A 20,781-nucleotide genomic window follows, 5' to 3' on the forward strand; every position below is an offset into this window, starting at 1 on the left:
TGCCTATTTCACCTTATGCCTAACCTGCCTATTTTGCAAAATTTGCCTATATTGTTTCATTGTGCCTTGTTTCAATTTAGAACTGTGGTCTGTATTCTATCTCTGGGGCGTTCCCTGCCATAATTAGTATGTCTTAGACTTAGGTCCTCCTACGCCTGGGGCGCATAAGGCAGCAACAGTGGTTCGCCACGACGACCTGTCCTGAGCCTTCAACCATAGCTCCTCCAACGAGGACCTCGCCAGCTTCGCCTCCTTCATTAGCGACCTGCCAAGGGTCATTTTCGGTATCCCGGATTTGCGGAGACCAGGGGTTGTCCAACACCATGCGTCGTGCGGCAGCCTTCCTTCCCCCATTCGCACCATATGCCCCCAATACATCCATCGCCGCTTTCTAATGAGATCAAGGATGGGGGTATGATTTGTCATACGATAGATTTCATCATTTCGTATTCTTTCCGTCCAATGTTTATTTAGGATAGACCTTAGGCAATTATTGTCGAATGCCTGGAGTCGTCGTTCTAGCTGAGCAGTGATGCTCCAAGTTTCGCAGCCGTACGTAACGACAGAGACCACATTGCTATTATAAATTTTAAGCTTTAACTTCTGGGAATATTTATTATTTCTCCAAACATTTCTAAGGTAGCTGAAAGCAGAGCCAGCCAATGTTATTCGGCACAGTATTTCTCTTTCGGAATTGGCATCTTGCGTAAGAATGCTGCCGAGATACTTGAACTCTCTCACTTCCTGAATTTCCTCGTTGTTAACCAAAAGTCCTTCGGCTAAGTCAGGTATGACTGCATTCGACATTGATTTGGTCTTGTTAGCATTTATGGAGAGTCCGACCGCATTTATCATACGACCGAGTTCATTAATGTTGCGTTGCATATCTTCTGGGTCGTGGGTAATAAGTGCAACATCGTCAGCAAAATCACCATCATTGAGTTCTCTCAGTAGATTTAAATGTAGACCGCCACTAAAACTGCATCCACGGAGAACAAAATCTATCACTATGGCAAACAGTAATGGTGATAGAATGCAGCCCTGCCTTACACCTGACCGAACAGAAAACCACTCCGTTAGGCCACCCTCTGTTTCTATAATTAGTATGTGCTCGAATTTTTGGTGTAATTTTCATGTTAGCTTCATTGGATCTCATTCTTCGATGGGGATTTAAACTACAAAATGTACCGAAGTAGTGCTACTTGTACTCAATTTCCCCATAAGCCCATTCCATATGATACAGCAGCAACATAAGCGCTCACAGTTTGTGCTCTCGTCCTCTCTGTTCTTTTCTTTAAAACTCATTCTCTGAAAATGATTAGTTGACAACATATATCAAACTAGGCCAAATTGTGCCTAATATGCCTAATTTGCCCATGTGCTCATTCTATATGATTCAAAAACAGCACAAGATCTGTGTTTCATTTCAGAAACTCGTGCAATATTTGGAACAAATCTCGTTTATTTAGGTCTTTATTTTCGTTTTTTGTGTTTTTTTTATGTTTTCTGCTTTTTATATTGTGTTTAAAACGAGAAAAACAAAATAAATAACAAAACTAAGAAAGTCCTGCTATGTTTATTTTGTTTCTATATATTGAAGTTTGTTCTCTGTAGAAGATATTTTGACTTCCAGCAAGTTTTAATTCATATGTGAAATATACAATTTCTTGAAACGTGGATCAAGGTATTTGGCAATCGTGACGACTGTTATCTTAACAAGATCTTCGAGCAAGGTTGCCAGCATGGTCAGTTCCCAAAGGGCCCATATTGCCCATATCCAAGTGCTGCACAACAATTTTCGGTGCTACAGTCAAAAAAAAATTTGCGCGCGTCGTGGCTTTTGCCGCGACACGTGTACGATCCATTTAAGTGTACTTAGATTAGTTTTGGATCAATTTTTTCATATTCTTATGTCTGGTTGTTTCAAACTTAACACCAATCTTTCGAAACGAACATGACAAAATACGGTCTCGGTTATATCAACTTTGCACCAATCTTTCGAAACAAATACGGGAGAAAGGCACTCCGCGGTTTTGGTAATTCCTCTGTCTTTTTATTTAAAATCATCATTATTTTGTCCAAGACGAAAGAAAAACTGTAGCACGAAATTGGTACAAATTGTAGCACGAAAGTGCTACTGTTTGGTCATTCATTGTAGCACGTGCTACAATGCTACACATGACGAAATATTACTGAATTAGCGCTTTCGTGCTACAGGTGGCAACCCTGCCTACAACCCTAGAAGGCCTTTTATCTAGCCAAGCCTTTCGGAGACCCTCAGCAACATTTGAGAGTCCACCCTCACTAAACGTAGTTTCGGTTTGAGAACAGGCTATACCAATGGCTACACCTATGTAAGCTGAAAATATTCGAAAATACCTAAATATTGGTTTTGATATCGATATTTGCGTCTCGGTATTACTATGAAACCAGGTCCATACCCATCAGTGTTTCCATTTCATGTTTTTTTAAATTCCTAAAAGGCTGGTGAAAAATATCTGGAAATCCCCATTTTCAATACCAATATCCCTAGAGGTTTCCCTCTTTGAAGGTACTTTTTTTAAGCAACAAAAAGCTCAACCTTAGGAATCTTTTTTTCAGCAGTTTGCTCATTTATGACCAAGAGTGAGAAAAACATATTGAAATTCGTTTCCAACACAATGGTAATCATACGGATCATGTTATGTGAATATATTGTTTCTGATGCAAACGTAATCGTTTTTTACATTTATGGTGACTTACGATTATTGGTTATCCTTTTAAATTAAGCTAAGTTTATTTCCAATGACAAATAGACTATGCTATGTCACTATTGTACAGTGTCTCGGACTTTCAAAAGTAGGCAGACAGGGCAAACAAGCAATGCTGTATCATTATAAAAATAGTTATATACAACAAAACAGGCCTTTATCCCTTTGGTGCTGTAGAAACATTTATGAAAAAGGAACCTCTAAGGAACAAAAGAGACGGAAATTTTTGGTACCTTTTTACACATAGTAGCTGTTCTATTTTTTCGTTTCTGAAGTTCATTTTTTTTTTTTTAGCAAAGTAATGTAACTTAGTGAATATGTAAATATATAGCATGTTTCATTTGCAGTAAAAACTCCACGAGTTTCTTCTCCTGTTTACCCCTCCCTGAATGTGCCAACTGTGCCAACTTAGTTGAAAAAGCAATAGTATTTGCGATTGTCTCTAATTTAAATTTCTTTTTTAATAGTTCACTATCAATCAGAAATTACGAGTAGCCTAAAGCTTCTAGTAGGCGAAACTGAGAATGCGGACGGAATTTTTCCCATTCATAAATTGTTCAAAAAGAAAAGTGAATTAACTGCAAAATATAGGAGAATAAAAGACAAATAGCGACAAGCTTTTCATTTTGGAGGAAACTGTGTGCCAAGATCATCTCATCTGCCTGTGGGGCTATCAATATTATCCTGAAGATCCGCTGAAAGGATTTGTAATTCATCAACAATAAATTTTGTAATTGAAGTCCAACAAACATACATATTCTAAATAATTGCGGATTTCTATTCACTTTCATCGACACACAAAACTCCACCAGCGAATCAGCAGAAAATACAGAACTTCAATTGCGCTTATGAAACTGAAGCCAACCCCAAGGCCCAGTAGACCTCCAATTGAAGCTAGAAAAGAAAATATAATAATAAAAAAAAAATTAAGAATGGAAAGTGTGTTTAGTTAGTTTTAAAATATCGTGTACTTCCGATTGAGGCAAACAGTTAAACTCTCTTAAAAGAAACGACTGAGAGATATTTAATTTCACATTTCTGATAATAGTTTCATTCTTATCCCAGTGAATATCTTGATAATATCACATCGAAACAATAACTAAAGAAGAATCTACGAGTAAAAAAAAATGATTTTATAAATTATAAGTAAGGAAATTTCATTGTGCTAAAAGCCCCATGGCCGTGGCAATACAAAACAAAAAAGAAAATTTACTTTAAATAATGGAAATAACATAAGCATAACATAAATGCTATATAACATTAACAAAAAAAAAAACAAATCAAAAAAATCTACTTCTGTGCTCCATTGCCAACCAGAGGAATCGTCCTCAATTTTTGACACCCGCAGAATATTCATCCTCATTACATTCACCAGCCATCTCTCATCAAACTTACACTTTCCAAATACTTCATTTCTTAGCTCACTCAATTCTACACACTCGTACATCACACGATCCACGCTCTCATCCACACATCGGGTAAAAAAAAACAACTTCCATTTTTTTACTCGTAAACACATCATTTTCATACATTTATAGGTATATTTCAAAATTATTTTGATGTGAGCATTTGTAAACGTCACTACGTCACTGATTCATCTGTTTCATTGTTCAACAATATTAGTGCTAATAAACTGATTCAAACGTTTGCAATATTACCAATCTTTGTTTACGTGATTGACAAGGGTCGCTAACTCCCAAAATCTCAGCCGATCACTAATCTATAAACAATCATGTGGTAGTGCATGAAAGGCACAATAAGCCTAAAGCCAAGGGAGCACTTCCTATTCTAGGTTCTTTACCTATTACCTAGGTTGTTTACCTAGGTTGTCAACCTAGGTATATTACCTAGGTTGTTCACCATAGTTCAGCTATTCTAGGTAAACTATGGCTTAGAATGCAGGGAGAAAGAAAAAAAAAATCTAAAAGATGGGAAAAATAAAAATGCTTCAAGCCTTCATTTCTAGCACTAGTGTTGCTGAGATAACTTTTCTGTCTTAGCAACCCCTCAAAGGAAAAAGCCCAAATCTTTCTTCTGTAGTTTTTGCAGAAAGGGCTGTAAAATAAAGCATATTCAAATGAATTACCTTCTCCTCAAATTTCAGTTTCGCTTGGTTACCGGTTGACGAATTTACTTGCAGTATAATTCCAGTAAAAATTGTGCTTTTGTTGTGTATTTACCAGGGGTACTAATTGGAGGATAGTGTTTGAACACAAATTATAAATTGCATTAAAAGTTCAGGCGAAATTGCTTGTAAATTTACAACGACTTACATTTATTGATGACGACTTTGCATGGTTTTGGACATTTCTATTTGGTTGATGGTTCGGTTATACTGTTTGGTCCTAGGTAGTTGGATAGATGAGTAAGGTCAAAACCTCGTTCAAGTGCACATTTGTCTCAATGGCTGGATTAGGATGACAGTCTTTTTCTTCTTCTCTCTCTCTCTCTCTCTTTTTTTTTTCTTGCCAAGTAATTACCTCTAAAACATTATAAAACTGCAGGTTATTTCCTTTATTTTCTGCTGTTCTTGCTTAAATTTCCTCCGTTAAGTTCAATCCTAATGTTTGCTGTCCTTTACTGAAACAGTCGGTGTTTGATCACAAATTTTCCGAGGAAACATGTGATGTTTTAACGAAAAACTAAAAACAAACAGTAACGTTCCAACGCCAGAAGTGCTGCTGTCTTAGCAACACTCCTGACTATTTTCTGATGCTGTTGCTTAAATTTCTTCAGTCAAATACAACAGTACAGCTTGCTGCCTTTTCTTAAACAGGTGCTGTTTGAACACAAATAATCCTATTAAACATGAGGTGTTTCAACTCAGTGTACACCTTTAATTAATAATCTAGAGTATTTAATTTTTTTTCGCGATATTATTACTTAGGTTTCCTCTATAAAAGTGACAACATTATTTGCTACCCTTTACTTAAACAGTTGGCCCTTAAACACAAATTTTCTCATGGAACGTGTGATGTTTTAACGCCAAATTAAAACAACCAGCAACGCTCCCGACACCAGAAGCGTTGCTGTTTGAGAAACGCTCTGTATATTTCCTGCTGTTATTGCTTAAGCTCCGTGCGTCAAGTGAAACAATATTGTTCGCTCCCCTTTACTGAAACAGTTGGTGTTTGAATTTTTCTATAAAATCTTTGATGTTTTATCACAGAAGTAGCAATCCTGGCTACTTCCTAGTATTGTTGCTTAAGTTTCCTCCATCAAATACAGCAGTATAGTTTGCTGCTATTTTCTCAAACATTTGGTATTTGAACGAAAATTTTCCAGTTAAATATAATGTGTTTCAACACCATGTATACCTTTAAATAATTCTTGAGGCTATTTCCTGTTTTTACTGGAGTTGTCGCTTAGGATTCCTCCACAAGGTACAACAACATTGTTTGCTGCCCTTTGCGTTCAAAACCAGTTGTTTGAGCACAAATTGTCCCTTGAAACATCATTTCCTGCTGTTACCACCAGAGCCGTTCCTAGGGTTGGTGATGCCCAGGGAAAAATTAATTACAGCCTCTTTCTCCTGACTCAAATATAAGCAAAAAAAGTCGAATCAATGTGAAAATTTTGATCAAAGTGGACAGCTCCCCTGCAATGGCACCCTCTCCTCCCAGCTACGGTGCCTATGGTAGCTAACCTAGTTACCCCCTCCCCGCTGAACGACTCTGGTTCTTACTTAAGTTTCCTCCATCAAGTGCAAGAGTGTTATTTGCTGCCCTTAACTGAGACAGCTGGTGTTGGAGCCAGGCCAGGATTTACCAATAGGCCCACTAGGTCCAGGCCTAGGGTCGCACAACGCCAGTGGGCACAATAAGTTATCACTGAGTGACTTTTTTTTCTTAACAAGAACTGGACTGCTTTCTTTTATCAACAAAGTTCCAGCTCACACTCCGTCGCCGCGCTGCCTATTCAAATAAAAGTGATTTTAAAACAACAAAGGAATTCGATGACCGCTTACAAACTGTCAGATGTCTCCCAAGAATGGCAGCTGAGAGTTGGTATCACCTCTCTCTTTCATTACTTTTGGCTCATCAGTTGCGCTCTATTCAGCGCTTCTATTATCCCCAAATTTTCAGGGATTTCCCTGAAAATCTCACAAAACAGAGCGGCAAGAACGCTTGGTCCTAGAAGCGTCAAAGCCTTAAATCTGGCCCTGGTTTGAGCACAAATGTAACCATTAATTTACAGCCTGGAGTTCTAAATTAATGGCATAATATGTGTTAAAACACCACATATGTGTCAAACACCGCTTGTGTCAACACAACTCCAGAAAATCTACGTTTAAACACAATGATCCAATAAAGTGGAGCAAGCAATGGTGTGGGAGTTGACGAAGAAATTTTCAGCAACGACAGAGGTCCATCTCATTTTCTAGTATCGCGTTTTTTAACTTTTGGTTACTATGGCCGGTTGTTTGCGATCCTTTTCTTTTGAACTATTGTAAAACTTAATCAGATTTTTTTTTTTTTTTACCATGGCTATTACATACATTTGTGCTCAAACCAGGGCCAGATTTAAGGTTTTTACGCTTCTAGGACCAAGCGTTCTTGCCGCTCTCTTTTGTGAGATTTTCAGGGAAATCCCTGAAAATTTGGGGATAATGGATGCACTTAACAGAGCGCAACTGATGAGCCAAAAGTAATGAAAGAGAGAGGTGATACCGAACTCTCAGCTGCCATTCTTGGGAGACATCTGACAGTTTATAAGCGGTCATGGAATTCCTTTGTTGTTTTAAAATCACTTTTTAAAATCTTTTTTAAATTCTTGATCAGCATGCCTAAGGCTCTAGGCAGGCATGCCTTTCCAAAAACTAACCTGACAAATATGTGTCCAATAAGAGAGTCATTCATACTCCTGCCATTTACCCGTGCCCCAGTCATTTAAACATTTGCCTCTCAATTAATTGGACTATCTGTCTTGTCTTTTCTCTGTCTACGATTACCCAGCCCACGTCTTGACGCAACCTATGCAACCTATTGCAACCCAAAATACTTGATAACTTCAATTCAAAATCAACGGTAGATTTCAATTCAAAAACAAGTAGATTCCTTCCTAAAACTGATAAGCCAAAAATAAAAGAGCTTTAGTAGAACAGATTTGATTTTAGATTAACTACAGATCAAACTGTAGAATAAATTTACCAGGATATGAATGAGGTAAGACCTGATACAAACATAGTCGACTTACAAACATGCAAAAAAAAATCAAAACCCATCAAAATTTGTTTATATGCATTTTGTACCGTTTTCACGAGTCGGACAAAAATTTTGGGGGAGGGGATTAAAACTCGGGAACCTCCCACTGGATACGGTCAACCCATCCCTATATTAAAAAAAAATTTACCCCTTCCTTATTTCTGGTAATGGTTGTAACTGATTATTATGTGACAACTGAAACATGCACTGTCTGAGCAAAAATAAAAAGCCATTCCGATATCACATGTGACTGGGAAATTTGTATTTTATTTGAGTTTGTTGAGGATCTTGTTCCAAAATTTTGTCGAAAGTAAAATAATCCTTTGTAGAGTAGAATTGTAAAATTTCTAAAAGTCAGATTTAACATTTCAGATGAAATAAACTTTGTGCGGAACTTTAGATGATCATTTATTACATAGAAACATTTTCAAATTAACTAATGTTAAATTAATTAGTTAATTAATTTTGAACTAAATTAATTTTGCTCTAATAATAGGATATTTGGTGCATTTTAACATTTCTGCTCGTATCAAAAACGTATTTCCCATAAATTATTCTTTCATGTTAGCCACATTTTACGTTCAATATTAAATTTTAAGAGTAAGACATTTGAACTTTGCTTTGTAAGTTCAAATGAATAATTTAAACAAGCAAATGAAAAACACATAATATAATGAAATCTGAACTTATATAAGACTTTATTGGCAAGAGCAGTAAAATAAGAACTATGTATCGTGTGTTTGCATGAGAAGAATGAGTTGAAACTCTCTCATTTTAACTGAAACTCCTTGTTTTCTATATTTTCTATCTTTATTCCATTTTGTGCTATATTTGTTGGTCCATTTCAACATTTATGGTGCTCTCACTAAAATCAGAAATTCGGTAGCCTGGTCTGTGCTCCTTTAGACCGGAACTCAGGTTAGTAGCTTCCTAATTTTGGAACCCTAAGGCATCTAGATTTGGGACAGTGACTTATTAATTAAAGTACCTTTTACATTAGTACCTTAGTACATTTTGAATAACGGTGTATCCAGGATTTTTGTTCGGGGGAGGGGTTCTTTTTTCCGGGTGAGGTGGGTACAAAAAATAACTTTAAGAAACTCAGGGGAAAAATCATATCCATTTTTTAATTATTTTTACGAGTTGGAAAAACATTATTTTGTGTGTGGAGGAGGGGTCAAATCTGATACCCCTCTACCACCCCCTGGATAGGGCCTTGCCTCTGAAACGAATAAACAAAATAGACAACACAATAAATGCTTCCTCAAATAAATTTTTAATCCTTATAATTTTACATTCTTCTTTCATGGAAGGGGCGAGGAATTTGGAGATAACACATCAACAAAGATTGGTCCCCCTTTTTCTTGAATTTTCTGAGCACCGGAATTAGCAATAATTATCCCTGTTTTACAAAACTTTAAATTTCTTGGGCAACGAATTTACGATGCATTTACCCCGAATTCAGCTCTAAAGAGCCCAGCCCGGGAACAGAAGAACCACCCTCTCACCTTTACGTTTTTCAAAATTATTCTTCGTTCTCAACAATCTTCGAGCTCAATATTGTCAATGAATTTTTAGGGTGTGTTCCATCTGAAAGTTCTTCACTAAGTTCTGCAATTATATAGAAATAGCAGATCTTGTTAGAACGGAGAGTCTATGGTGCTAACCAGAGCTACTAAAAACTTCTTAGAGGTAAGTGTCTCCGCCTTCTCACATTTATATTTCTCAGAAATTATTGTTCTTATTCAAAATAACTTCTCTGAACTAATATCATTGTTGAACTCGTATTGTCTATCCAATTTAAAAATTTTTCATTCCGTTCTGAGAACTAAATGCAAGCGGCAGATCCTGTAAGAACGGAGAGTCTATGGTGCTAACCAGAGCTACTAAAAACTTCTTAGAGGTAAGTGTCTCCGCCTTCTCACATTTATATTTCTCAGAAATTATTGTTCTTATTCAAAATAACTTCTCTGAGCTAATATCATTGTCGAACTCGTATTGTATATCCCATTTAAAAATTTTTCATTCAGTTCTGAGAACTAAATGCAAGCGGCAGATTTTATTTGAAAGGAGAGTCTAGGGTGCTAACCAGGGCTAGTAAAAAGTTCTCAAATTCAAATTCCCTCATTCCCTCCTCTTAATAATATCAAATTGCCCCCTCTTTTTCCAAATAAGAAATTTTGGCACAATAATCAATTTTGTGAAAATTGATTTGAATTTTCTGAATATAGTAATGTTCATTAGGCAACCCCTTTCTGTAGGCCGAGCAGTAATCCAGCAGAATTATTGGTAATTTGCTTACAGATTCGTATCCAGGATTCTTATTCGGAGGACATGGGAGAGACACCAAAAGAAATTTTGTCCGGTTGGGAGGGAGGGTTAAGGGCCTTTTTACTTGCATTTTATGACTAATTAACTTGCTGGAGAACTATTTTGGTAGGGGTTCGAAAGCGGTAGCCCTCTTTTCCCTGGAAACTCTCCTGCCTACTTACAAAAATTGATTTGAACTTACCAACAATATCTTCCCAGCCGTACCGGATATCACGTATGTAGAGAGTTCCAGTTCTTTCTTTATAGAAAACGTGTACCATAGCCAAATTTTTCCTGAAATAATCAAAAATCTACATATATGCTGTTTTGTGGGTAAAATAATTGTCCGAAAATACTTAAAACCTTAAAAACTTCCCGAACTATAGAAAAATTGAAGCAACATAGAAACATCCGACAAAGAGGCAGAGTTTCTCCATATGATGGAAAACATTTAAATTTATTGTCAAGATTCCATTGCTTTCCCATCATACAGCACATAAAAATTAATGAGAAATTCCCTGAAGACAGTGAATAAGATCAGAAGCGAACATATATGACCTATAATCTACTTTAGTGAAATATAATTCAAAACAAAGAAAATAATAAGAAAACAACTCACATCACATTTCTCTAATATTTTCTTAAAAACAATCAAATGACTGGGATTTTAGCGACCCTGTTAACAAAAGGAAATGTTAACCTGTTTTGGTAGCTTATCTCTGCCTCTGCTAAGAGACATTATTAAGTGCTAAAACTCTAATTGGTTTCAGTCCTTATTTATTTATTTTTAAATCTATTTAAGCTTCATTCTAGAATTAAATATCTTATGATAATAAGATAATCATGAGTGATGGAGATTGGATTTGTTATTATTACTTTTCTATTATATTTCATTTATCTATTATTATTTTTAATTCAGTTATTTATTTATTTTTATATTATTATTATTATTATTATTATTATTATTATTATTTTATATAGGTTATAGTTTATCTATTTTTAGTTTATTTATAATAGTTTTAATTAAATAGTTGAGGTTTATGTAAATAGTTGAGTTAATAGCTAAGTAGTTACGTGGACTTTCGTGCGGTCGCAAATCTTCATAGGTTTTCTCCAGCGTGAAAGTGTAGTTTAATTTTATTTATTTGTTTATGAATGTGGATTAATAAACTTATGAACTTATGAGAAGCATAGTGACTAGCTAGCAACTTAGAACCAGTTGCATAGGTTGACAAGGGCTATATCCAGGATTCTTTTCTGGGAAGGGGGTACTAAAATAATTTAGCAGCTTTATTTACCTATGTCTGTAGGCTGCCGCTGAACCCTTGTGCAAATCAACCCTCGTTTATCTGAACCCCTGTTTAACTCTATCCCCGTTTAACTCAAACCACGTTTAACAGAGCCCCTTATAACTTAAGCCTCATTCAAGTAGAACCCCATCAATCAACCTCGTTCAACTAAACCCTTATGCAACTCGAGCCTCATTCAATTCAACCACCGTTTAATTCAACACTAATTTAATTCAGCCCTCTTAAATCAACCCTTATGCAACTGAACCACCGTCTAACGCAACCTCCATTCAACTCAACCCTTCTTGCAATTTAACTATCCTGCAGCCCAACTCCCTTCTAGACTCAACCCCAGTTTAACTGAATCTCTGTTCAGCACAACCCCCATGTAACTCAACCTTCATTAAACTCTACCCTCATGCAACCCGACACCTGCTTAACCCAGCCTTAGTTGACTAAACCCTCATTAAAATGAACTCCATTCAGCACAACCACCCCTAAACCAACTATGTACGTACCTAGAAAATGTGATTCAGTCAGTTTTGTCTAAAGTTCACTGATAAAAGTCCACTCGAAGGAAATGGTTTTTGTTACTGGTCAATTCTTATATACAGGGGAGGATACAGAAATAATGTTTGGGGTTATATCAACACGACATGGGCTCCCTCATTGGTGTTTTTCATCCCTCCATCCCTGTAATTAGTGAAGGTTGTGGTGCGTGTCCCAAAAAACACTTTCTGGATACATCCTTGTTATTGTCAGCGTTCTTTTTTATGCAGCTTTAATTCAAAACTATTCCTCCTCCTTGCCTCTTAAAAAATAACTATTTATCATTCTAGTTTACACATTTGAAATTAGAAAAATTTTCTATGCGCAAGGTCTAAACCTACTTGAATTTCATGATTGCAGCCATGAGGTCGAATAAGGGTTGAATCAAGTGTGGTTGAGTCAAATGGGTTTGAGTTCCACGAGGGCTTAGTTAGATGAGGGTTGAATTTCGCGGATGTTGAGTTTAATGTGGGTTTGAATTAAATGAAGGTTTTGTATGACGCTTTTACAAATACGTAAATTTCATCAAGCTTGAAGTTACCCATACGAAGCTATTAGAAATATTTCGTTTGAGCAGTGCTATAAACGGGGCGGGGACTAGAGCAGTGCTAAAAGGTTCAAGCTTAATGACAATGCGTATCACTGAAATGAATCATTTTTACCTGACATAACCATCATTGACTATGAAGCGCTCTTGAAAAGACGGAGAGTACTCTTCAGCCATATGACCCGGGAAAGAAACTTGGCTGATTTCCAAATCATACCTGGTTTGTTCACAAGAGGTCTGGCAGTCACAAGACTTGATATTATTCTGATGACCAACTGAAAATGTTCACTTTTTAATCAATTTATGTCAATGTCTGTTACACCCACGGGAACTGGGGGGGTTGATTAAAAAAAAGCACTAAAGTAAATTACACCGTAAATTACGGGGAAAACTTACGGGGAATTAAGATGTCTAGGGACCAGGCCTAATAACCCCTGCCTATGTGCCTGGATGTCTTAAGCCAATCAGATTGAAAACGCATGCCAGTTGCATATCTGAATCATCACCAGTACCACCTAGACGCATGGGCGCCTAGAGGAGGGGAGCAGGAAGACCACGTCCCCCCTGAAAATCGACAACTATGAAGCAATTTTGAGCAAGCCAAAGGAAAGACAGCAGAGTAGGGAAGGCAGAAACCATGGTAAAAATGTGTGTAAACCGATGGCTGCCTACCAATGGGTTTTGAACCTCAATAGGGGGACTTTTAGTTCTGATTTGTGACTTAATGACCCCATTTCAGCTTTCCACAAATGTTTTTTTCTATATTATTTAATTGGAGTAATAAAAAAATCAAATTATTCATAGTAATCAATGGTAAGTAAATAGCGATCTTTATCAATAACGAAAGCAAAAGCTCCTAAATACTGATAACATTAAATCAGAGAACCAGCTTTTTATGGTGATTCCAAATATGTTTTGGTTTCGAGTTTGAAGTTAAACATCCCAAGTTATTAGTACATAAGAAAGGTTCCATAGTTATAGAAAAAGAAGGAAAACAGCTTAAAAGGAGGGCATTCCCGAAAAAAAATACACTGTCAACGAATTTTGTCCAGTTCAACCCCGACATCAACCCCTACGTGTTTTTTTTTTTTTTTTAATTGCTGCATTTCTTATTTATTTATTTTTTACCAGGAGTGATTGTATTGACCTAGTTGTTCACTTTGAAAATTTTTTAATGTTTTATAGTTATAAAGTATGAAGCCATCAAATATATCGGTTTTGGTCAAACACTTCAATATTAACCAGTTACATTTGACACTTACAGCCTTTCTCAATAAGGCCCAGTACTTGGAATTTATATTTGATTTTTTTTTTTTTAATCTTAGTTCCAATGCTCTTTGAACAAACTACATTAAAATGCTTTACTTTTTCTAAATACAGAATCTGAAGGTGTTAGACATATCGGTGTTTGATAACCAAGTTAAAAAAAAATTTTGTCTCTAAGCATTCCAATCAGTCAAAAATAGACAGAGAGCATTGAAATAGTAACTGTTTTTTTTTCTGCGTTAGCAAAAGTATCTTGTTCATAAATCTTTATCGTTTCATGAAATGTTATTGTTGAATTTTCAACTAAAAGTAAGGAGCAACTTTAAAATTTAAAACGAAGTAAAATTATTCTTTATACAAAGGGGACTGCCCCCTCCGCAATCTCTGGTTCATCAAGCTGTAAGTTTTCAGTGCTTTTAAAACTCTCGTTTCTCATAGGCAGTGCCATAGCGCTGCCTAAGTAAAGAACGATGTTGGCACAATGTATTATTTTTTTTTCCTTTAGACCAGGGCCCTTCTTATCGAAGGAGTTATCGAAAGTGATTGGAAGGCAACTAACACCCCTTCCATGCTCACCATTTCCCAAGCACATAAAATCAAAAATTTTGAGATAACCATTTTGTTCAACGTAGTTGATTTCCAGATTGAAATTATGTTTTTGAGGAGGACACTCCCCCCAGAGTTCGCAGAGCATGGGTTGTACGTTATGCCCTGGGGGCATATAAGGTTTTTATAGAAAGCGTTATCGTAGAAACTTCAAAAAGGGATCATTAGATTGGAAATTGAAATGGCTAGTGCAAGGGCTATAAATTATGCCTTGGGGGCATATAAGGTTTTTATTGAAAGCTTTGTCTTATAAACTTGAAAAAAGGGCTAATTCGATCGGAAATTCAAAGGGCTAGTGCCCTTTTTAATATTCGAACGTGATTGGAGGGCAACTAACCCTCCTCTCACGCCCACCTTTTCCCCAAACACATCCAAGCAAAATTTTCAGATAGCCATTTTGTTCAACGTAGTTGAAAGTTCTGGAAATTTGGTGTTTGAGGATGATAACCCCTTCAAATACCTCAGGGCAAGGGTCGTAAGTTATGCCCTGGAGGCATATAAGGTTCTTATAGAAAGTTTTGTAGTAGTAACTTCAAAAAGGGCTCATTTGATTAGAAATTGAATGGGCTAATGCCCCTTTTAATAGTCAAAAGTGAATGGAAAGCAAATAACCCCCCTCTCTCGCCCACTATTTCCCCAAACACATTCAATCAAAGTTTTGAGATACCCATTTTGTTCAGCGTAGTTGAAGTTCTGGAAATCATCTATTTGAGGATGACAAACCCCCCCCCCCCAGAGCCTCCAGGAAAATGCTGTTAGTTATGCCGTGGGGGCATATAATGTTTTATAAATAGCGTTGTTGTAAAAACTTCAAAAGGGGTTCATTCAATTGGAAATTGAGAGGGCCAGTGGTCTTTTTAATAGTAGAAAGTAATTGGAGGACAACTAACCCCCTCTCACGCCCACAATTTCCCCTAACACATACAATCAAAATTTTGAGATAGCAATTTTTTCAACGTAGTTGAAAGTTCTGGAAATTATGTCTTTGAGGATGACAAACTCTCACAGCCTTCAGGGCAAGGATTGTCAGTTATGCCCTGGGGGCATATAAGGTTTTTATAGAAAGTGATGTTGTAGAAACTTCGAAAAGGCTCATTCGATTGGAAATTGAAAGGGCTAGTGTCCTTTTTAATGGTCAAAAGTGATTGGAGGGCAACTAACCCCCGTCTCACGCTTACCACTTCTCCAAACACATCCAATTAAAATTTTGATATATCCATTTTGTTCAACGTAGTTGAAGCTTCTGGAAATTTGGTGTGTGAAGATGATAACCCCCTCAAAAGCCCTCAGGGCAAGGGTTTTAAGTTATGCCCTGGAGGCATATAAGGTTCTTATAGAAAGTTTTATCGTAGAAACTTCAAAAAGGGCTCATTTGATTGGAAATTGAATGATCTAGTGCCCTCCTTAATAGTCGAAAGTGAATCGAGAGCAACTAACCCCCTTCTCTCGCCCACCATTTCCCCGAACACATTCAATCAAAGTTATGAGATGATTTGATATTTGACGATGGACGAACACCCCAGAGCCCCCCGGGAAAAGGTTGTTAGTTATGCCCTGGGGGCATATAATATTTTTGTAAATAGTTTTGTCGTAGAAACTTCAAAAGGGGTTCATTCAATTGGAAATTGAGAGGGCCAGTGCTCTTTTTAATAGTAGAAAAGTGATTGGAGGGTAACTAACCCCCCTCTCACGCCCACTATTTCCCCAAACACATCTAATCAAACTTTGAGATAGCCATTTTGTTGAACGTAGTTGAAAGTTCTGGAAATGAGGTCTTTGAGGATGACAACCCCACCCCTCAGCCCTCAGGGCTAACGTTGTAAGCATTTCCCTGGGGGTATGTAATCTTTTTATAGAAAGTGTTGTCATAAAAATTTCAAAAGGGGCTCATTCGATAGGAAATTGAAGGGGCTATTGCCCTTTTTAATATTCGAAAGTACTCTTAGGGAGAATCCCCCCACGCCCCTTATTTCCCCAAACATGTCAGATCAATATTTTGATATGGCAATTTTTATCAACGTAGTTGAAAGGTCTAGAAATTATGTTTTTGAGGATGACAATCCCCCCCCCCCATAGCTCTTAGAACAAGGGTAAGTTATGCCCTTTGGGCATATAAGGTTCTTATAGAAATTTTTGTCGCAGAAGCTTCAAAAAGGCTCATTTCATTGGAAATTGAGAAGACTAGTGCCTTTTTTATTAGTAGAAAGTGATCAAAGGGCAAATGCCCCCCCCCCATGCCCATAAGGTCCCCAAACCCTTCATATTAAAATTTTGAGATAGCCATTTTGTTCAGTGTATCAGAAGGTCTGGAAATTATGTCTTTGAGGATAACAAAACCACCAGCCCTCAGGGTAAGGGTTGTAAGTTATGCCCTGGGGACATAAAAGGTTTTTTATAGAAAGCGTGGTCATATAAACTTGGGAGGGGGCTCATCGGATTGGTAATCAGACGCTCCAAGATATAATGTGGGGTACTGGCCAATTAAACGTCTGGTGTATTGCTGTTGAAATATAATATCAATAATTGCAAATTGATTAGTACCGCGCTACTTTTTCAGTTTTTCTGTTTAAGAATCACAATTTGGAATTGCAATTTTGATTTTGAACAAAATTTGAATATACTCTAAAAATTTGCGATGAATAGTATTTTTGTTCAATAAATTCTTATTAATATTTTTACTGCAGAATTTTGGTAGTCGAAGAGGGGTATTATTATTCATATGGATGGACGTTCTGCTTGAATTTTGATCTTCTATGTGGCTGAAGACAACATAACCTCTAGAATGGGATTCTCTGATCAATAAGCACATCATATACACATCTTTAAATCTATTGAAATATTCCATCTAAATAGAAAAAGAAGAATATTATCATTTAAAATTACTAAAATTGAAATTCCTAGTGGCATTTGCCACTCCCTACAAAGAAATATACTGGCGGGGCTCAGGATAGCCCGCCGCAGTAGATATGGCCTGATGAATTACGGGGAGGCCATGTAACAAGGTCACTCCCAAGGCACTCTGTTGGGTGAATGAACTAAAACATGACTTGTATACTAGTTTCATAACAGATTTCTTTTATCTTTAGCGAAGGTCACACGATTTCATATTCGTGCGCGTAATGAATACTGCGACTCCTGGTACCTTGGTGCCATTAGTAGGTACCTTGGTGCCAAGTAGGGTAATCCTAATATAATATGCCTAAGTTTGATAAAAATATAATACTTTAGAAAACAAATTTGGGCTATATATTTGGACATTAGAGGGGGGGGGGGGGTAAAGTACAGCGGGTCTGCATATAAAATGTGTTAAATACAATTATTCTGATATTATTAAGTAAGATTTTTTTTCGAGACTTCATAGTGTCCAAATACTTCTAATGTACAAATATATAGCCTAAATTTTATATATCCCATCTATTCTGTCACTTCTCTTTGCCTTTTCTCACACTAAGTTGAAGGAAACTAGCGAAAGAAACCGGTTTACAGTAAGTCAATGCATGAACAACTTGAGCGGTAGAGATTATATCATGCAAGTACCTAGATTTCTTTGGCCTTGAGCAAAGATCTCACATTCGTGTGCGTAATGAATACTGCGGCTCCTGGTACCTTGGTGCCATTACACAACATATTTATTTGACCTTGAACGAAAGCCACAAGGTTTCACATACAACCTTAACTGGTTTATTTTGAACTTTCGTATGGATACTGTAATTCCTGGTACCTTGGCTTTTTAGGTACTATCCCATTATGCGGGCCTCTCTAAAAAGTCAAGTTTGGTTAATGCTAATGAAATAAAATAAAATAGGATGAATATATAATAGTTTAGAAACAAATTTGGGCAATATATTTGCATATTAGGGGGAGGGTAGGGGGTAAAGCATTGCACATATTAAATACGTAACCTAACCTAACCTAGGTACCTTCCCCCTCTAAACCCCAAAAACCACAGTTTAACATCGTATACGCAATGAAAACCTTGGTATCATTGCCTGCTCTATAGCAGTCAAGACGTCAAAAACGGGTTTTACCATTGGCTAGTCTATAGTGATTAACTCGAGAGGCCTGCGTAATGGGATAGTACCGCTTTTTATTTTGAACTGTCGTGTGGATACTGTGATTCCTGATACATTGGCACCATTCCAAGGCCAACGAGAGGCCCCTATCCCTCCCCGACTCTATATTTCCCATGACCAATCCCCCATCTAAACCGCCCCTTTCAACGCCCTCCTGCACCCCCAACTCTCCCCCCACTTTTTTTTGAAATTTTTGTTTGGACCTTATTTTAATGTTCTTTTTATTTTTTTTTAACTTAGAAGTTTTTCAACCTTTTTTTATGTTTTTAAAAAAATTTCAGCTTCGAGGGTAAGAATTGCCCTGTTATGAAAGAGGCATATTTTACTTAGCCATTATAAAATTAACATGTGGCATCTATGCAGGTAGGGTAAGTTTTGAGTATGGACCCTTAGAAAAGTAAAGATCTTGGAAAACCCTAACTTTAGGGGCTTTTGATATCTTGGAAATCTGTTAATCAACATCAGATAAATGAAACTGCAAGGAATGAAATCAGAGCCTGGTTTTTAAGTTACTAACTCTACTTCATCTGTAGCCTATTCTAAGGCTTAGGAAACTTCATAAAGACAAATCTACAGCTGTTATAATCTTGGGAGGCAATACATCTTTCCGTAATTTTGGTTTGAGTCTATTTTTTTTTCACTCTCGGTTTAGAACATAACGGACTAAAATTAAATGTATAATAATACATAATGTTTAAATGTATTATGGATTGGCCCCTTTGCCAGGAATCCTCGCCGTTTAAAATTTGCCCGGTTTTGTTTCATTTTGCCAGCAAAGTTAGTAACTCTTTTCATTTGAGAACTTTTTGGAAATGTATTTAAAAATGCACTTATTCCTAAGAAAACTTATCCTGAAATATGTTCCCCTGCCCCCTCCCACCACTGCTATTCTGGTGTCTACTTCCCCCTGGAAAATTTTCTGTGGACGCCTTTGCCTGGGCCAATCCCCTGTACCAACTCTTTCAATTAAAGCGAAAGTTAAGCCTTCTTGCTCATCTTCTAATTGCTGAACGTTCATTTGACATTCTCTAAAATTGGTTCGACTACCAAGGCTCGATTATGATAAACCAAGGCTTCTTAAACTTTTGATAATATTATATCTCCATTGCATTGTCCAGCATTGTAATGTACCCAAAGTAGTGAATTATTATAACATGAATTTTTTCAGAAATAAGGGTTTAAAAATTGAAGCCTCATACCCCTTACGTTTAAACGTAATTGCCCCTGGGGGTATACAATCACGCCTGTATAGCTCTTCTTTCAAAAAAAAATATGCCTGCATAAGAGTCTTGTAACTGCAATACCTTTCATTCCTTAAACACGTACTTCCAGTCTTTACTGATCAAAATAACCCTTTGCAAAGATATGAGTTTAGATTTAAATCCATGGTATGACATGGATGTGTCTACTACTACGCAAGCTGTACTTTCGTGGAATATTAGTGGTGAACTTTTTGTCAAACTTCCTGTGATAAAAGGTTTGCTTTCGAATTGTGACGTATTGTGCTTGCAAGAACATTTTTTGACGAGTCATAGTTTAGGCCTTCTGAAAATTGACAATAATTTTACTAGCTATTCGGTGCCCGCTAAACGATCCGCTTCTAGTGACCGCCCCTCGGTTGATATCGCGATGCCTGTTAGGACCTCGTGCCGGTAAAGTATTTTTGATTCTTGTGATTTTTTTTTTGCTGTCCGTGTAAAAGAGTATGTTAGTGTAAACGTCTATTTCCTAACAAATTATCGTAATGACCAATCAGAATTTTTATTTACTTTTGCGTGTGAGAAATTAGGCTCTTGCCTTTCATAGATTCGCCAGTTAGGTAAATGTTGTATTATTAAAGATTTTAACTGTAATTTAACTGACGCATCGTTATTGCGTACTTCTATTTTGTCTTGTATTTTTGACGATTGGCTTAGGATATTGCCGAAAGATCTTGATTACACTTACACAAACCATTCAAGTCACGTATCGAACCTTGACCATGCACTTTCTTCTATAAATCTCCAAGTGTCATCTATTCACGTCGTTACTGATTTCCAACTATCAGACCACCTTCCAATATCTACATCTATTTATTGTTCCTCTGCTCAGTCTACTCCCACTACACAACCACATCAGCCCCACGCCCAATTTTACAGGGATTGGGAAAATATCCAAGATGACCTTTTTGCTGCAGTAACTAATTCT

At 36.8% G+C, this 20,781-nt stretch overlaps 1 protein-coding gene across 1 annotated transcript in view; it reads right to left on the reverse strand.

Moving 5' to 3' along the window:
• Positions 1-3,530: 3,530 nt before the first annotated feature.
• Positions 3,531-20,781, reverse strand: part of LOC148940563 (uncharacterized) — a 101,421-nt gene continuing 84,170 nt past the window's right edge. The window contains exons 10-12 of the mRNA XM_089105017.1: positions 12,765-12,924; positions 10,467-10,558; positions 3,531-3,644 (exon numbers count right to left, since the gene is read on the reverse strand). Coding sequence (XP_088961143.1) covers positions 3,538-3,644; positions 10,467-10,558; positions 12,765-12,924 — 359 coding nt within the window. The 3' untranslated portion in view covers positions 3,531-3,537. The remainder of the gene's footprint in view (positions 3,645-10,466; positions 10,559-12,764; positions 12,925-20,781) is intronic.

Source organism: Artemia sp. Qi Xiang Cuo, chromosome 19 (assembly GCF_049724085.1).
Source record: "Artemia sp. Qi Xiang Cuo chromosome 19, ASM4972408v1, whole genome shotgun sequence".
NCBI lineage: Eukaryota > Metazoa > Arthropoda > Branchiopoda > Anostraca > Artemiidae > Artemia > Artemia sp. Qi Xiang Cuo.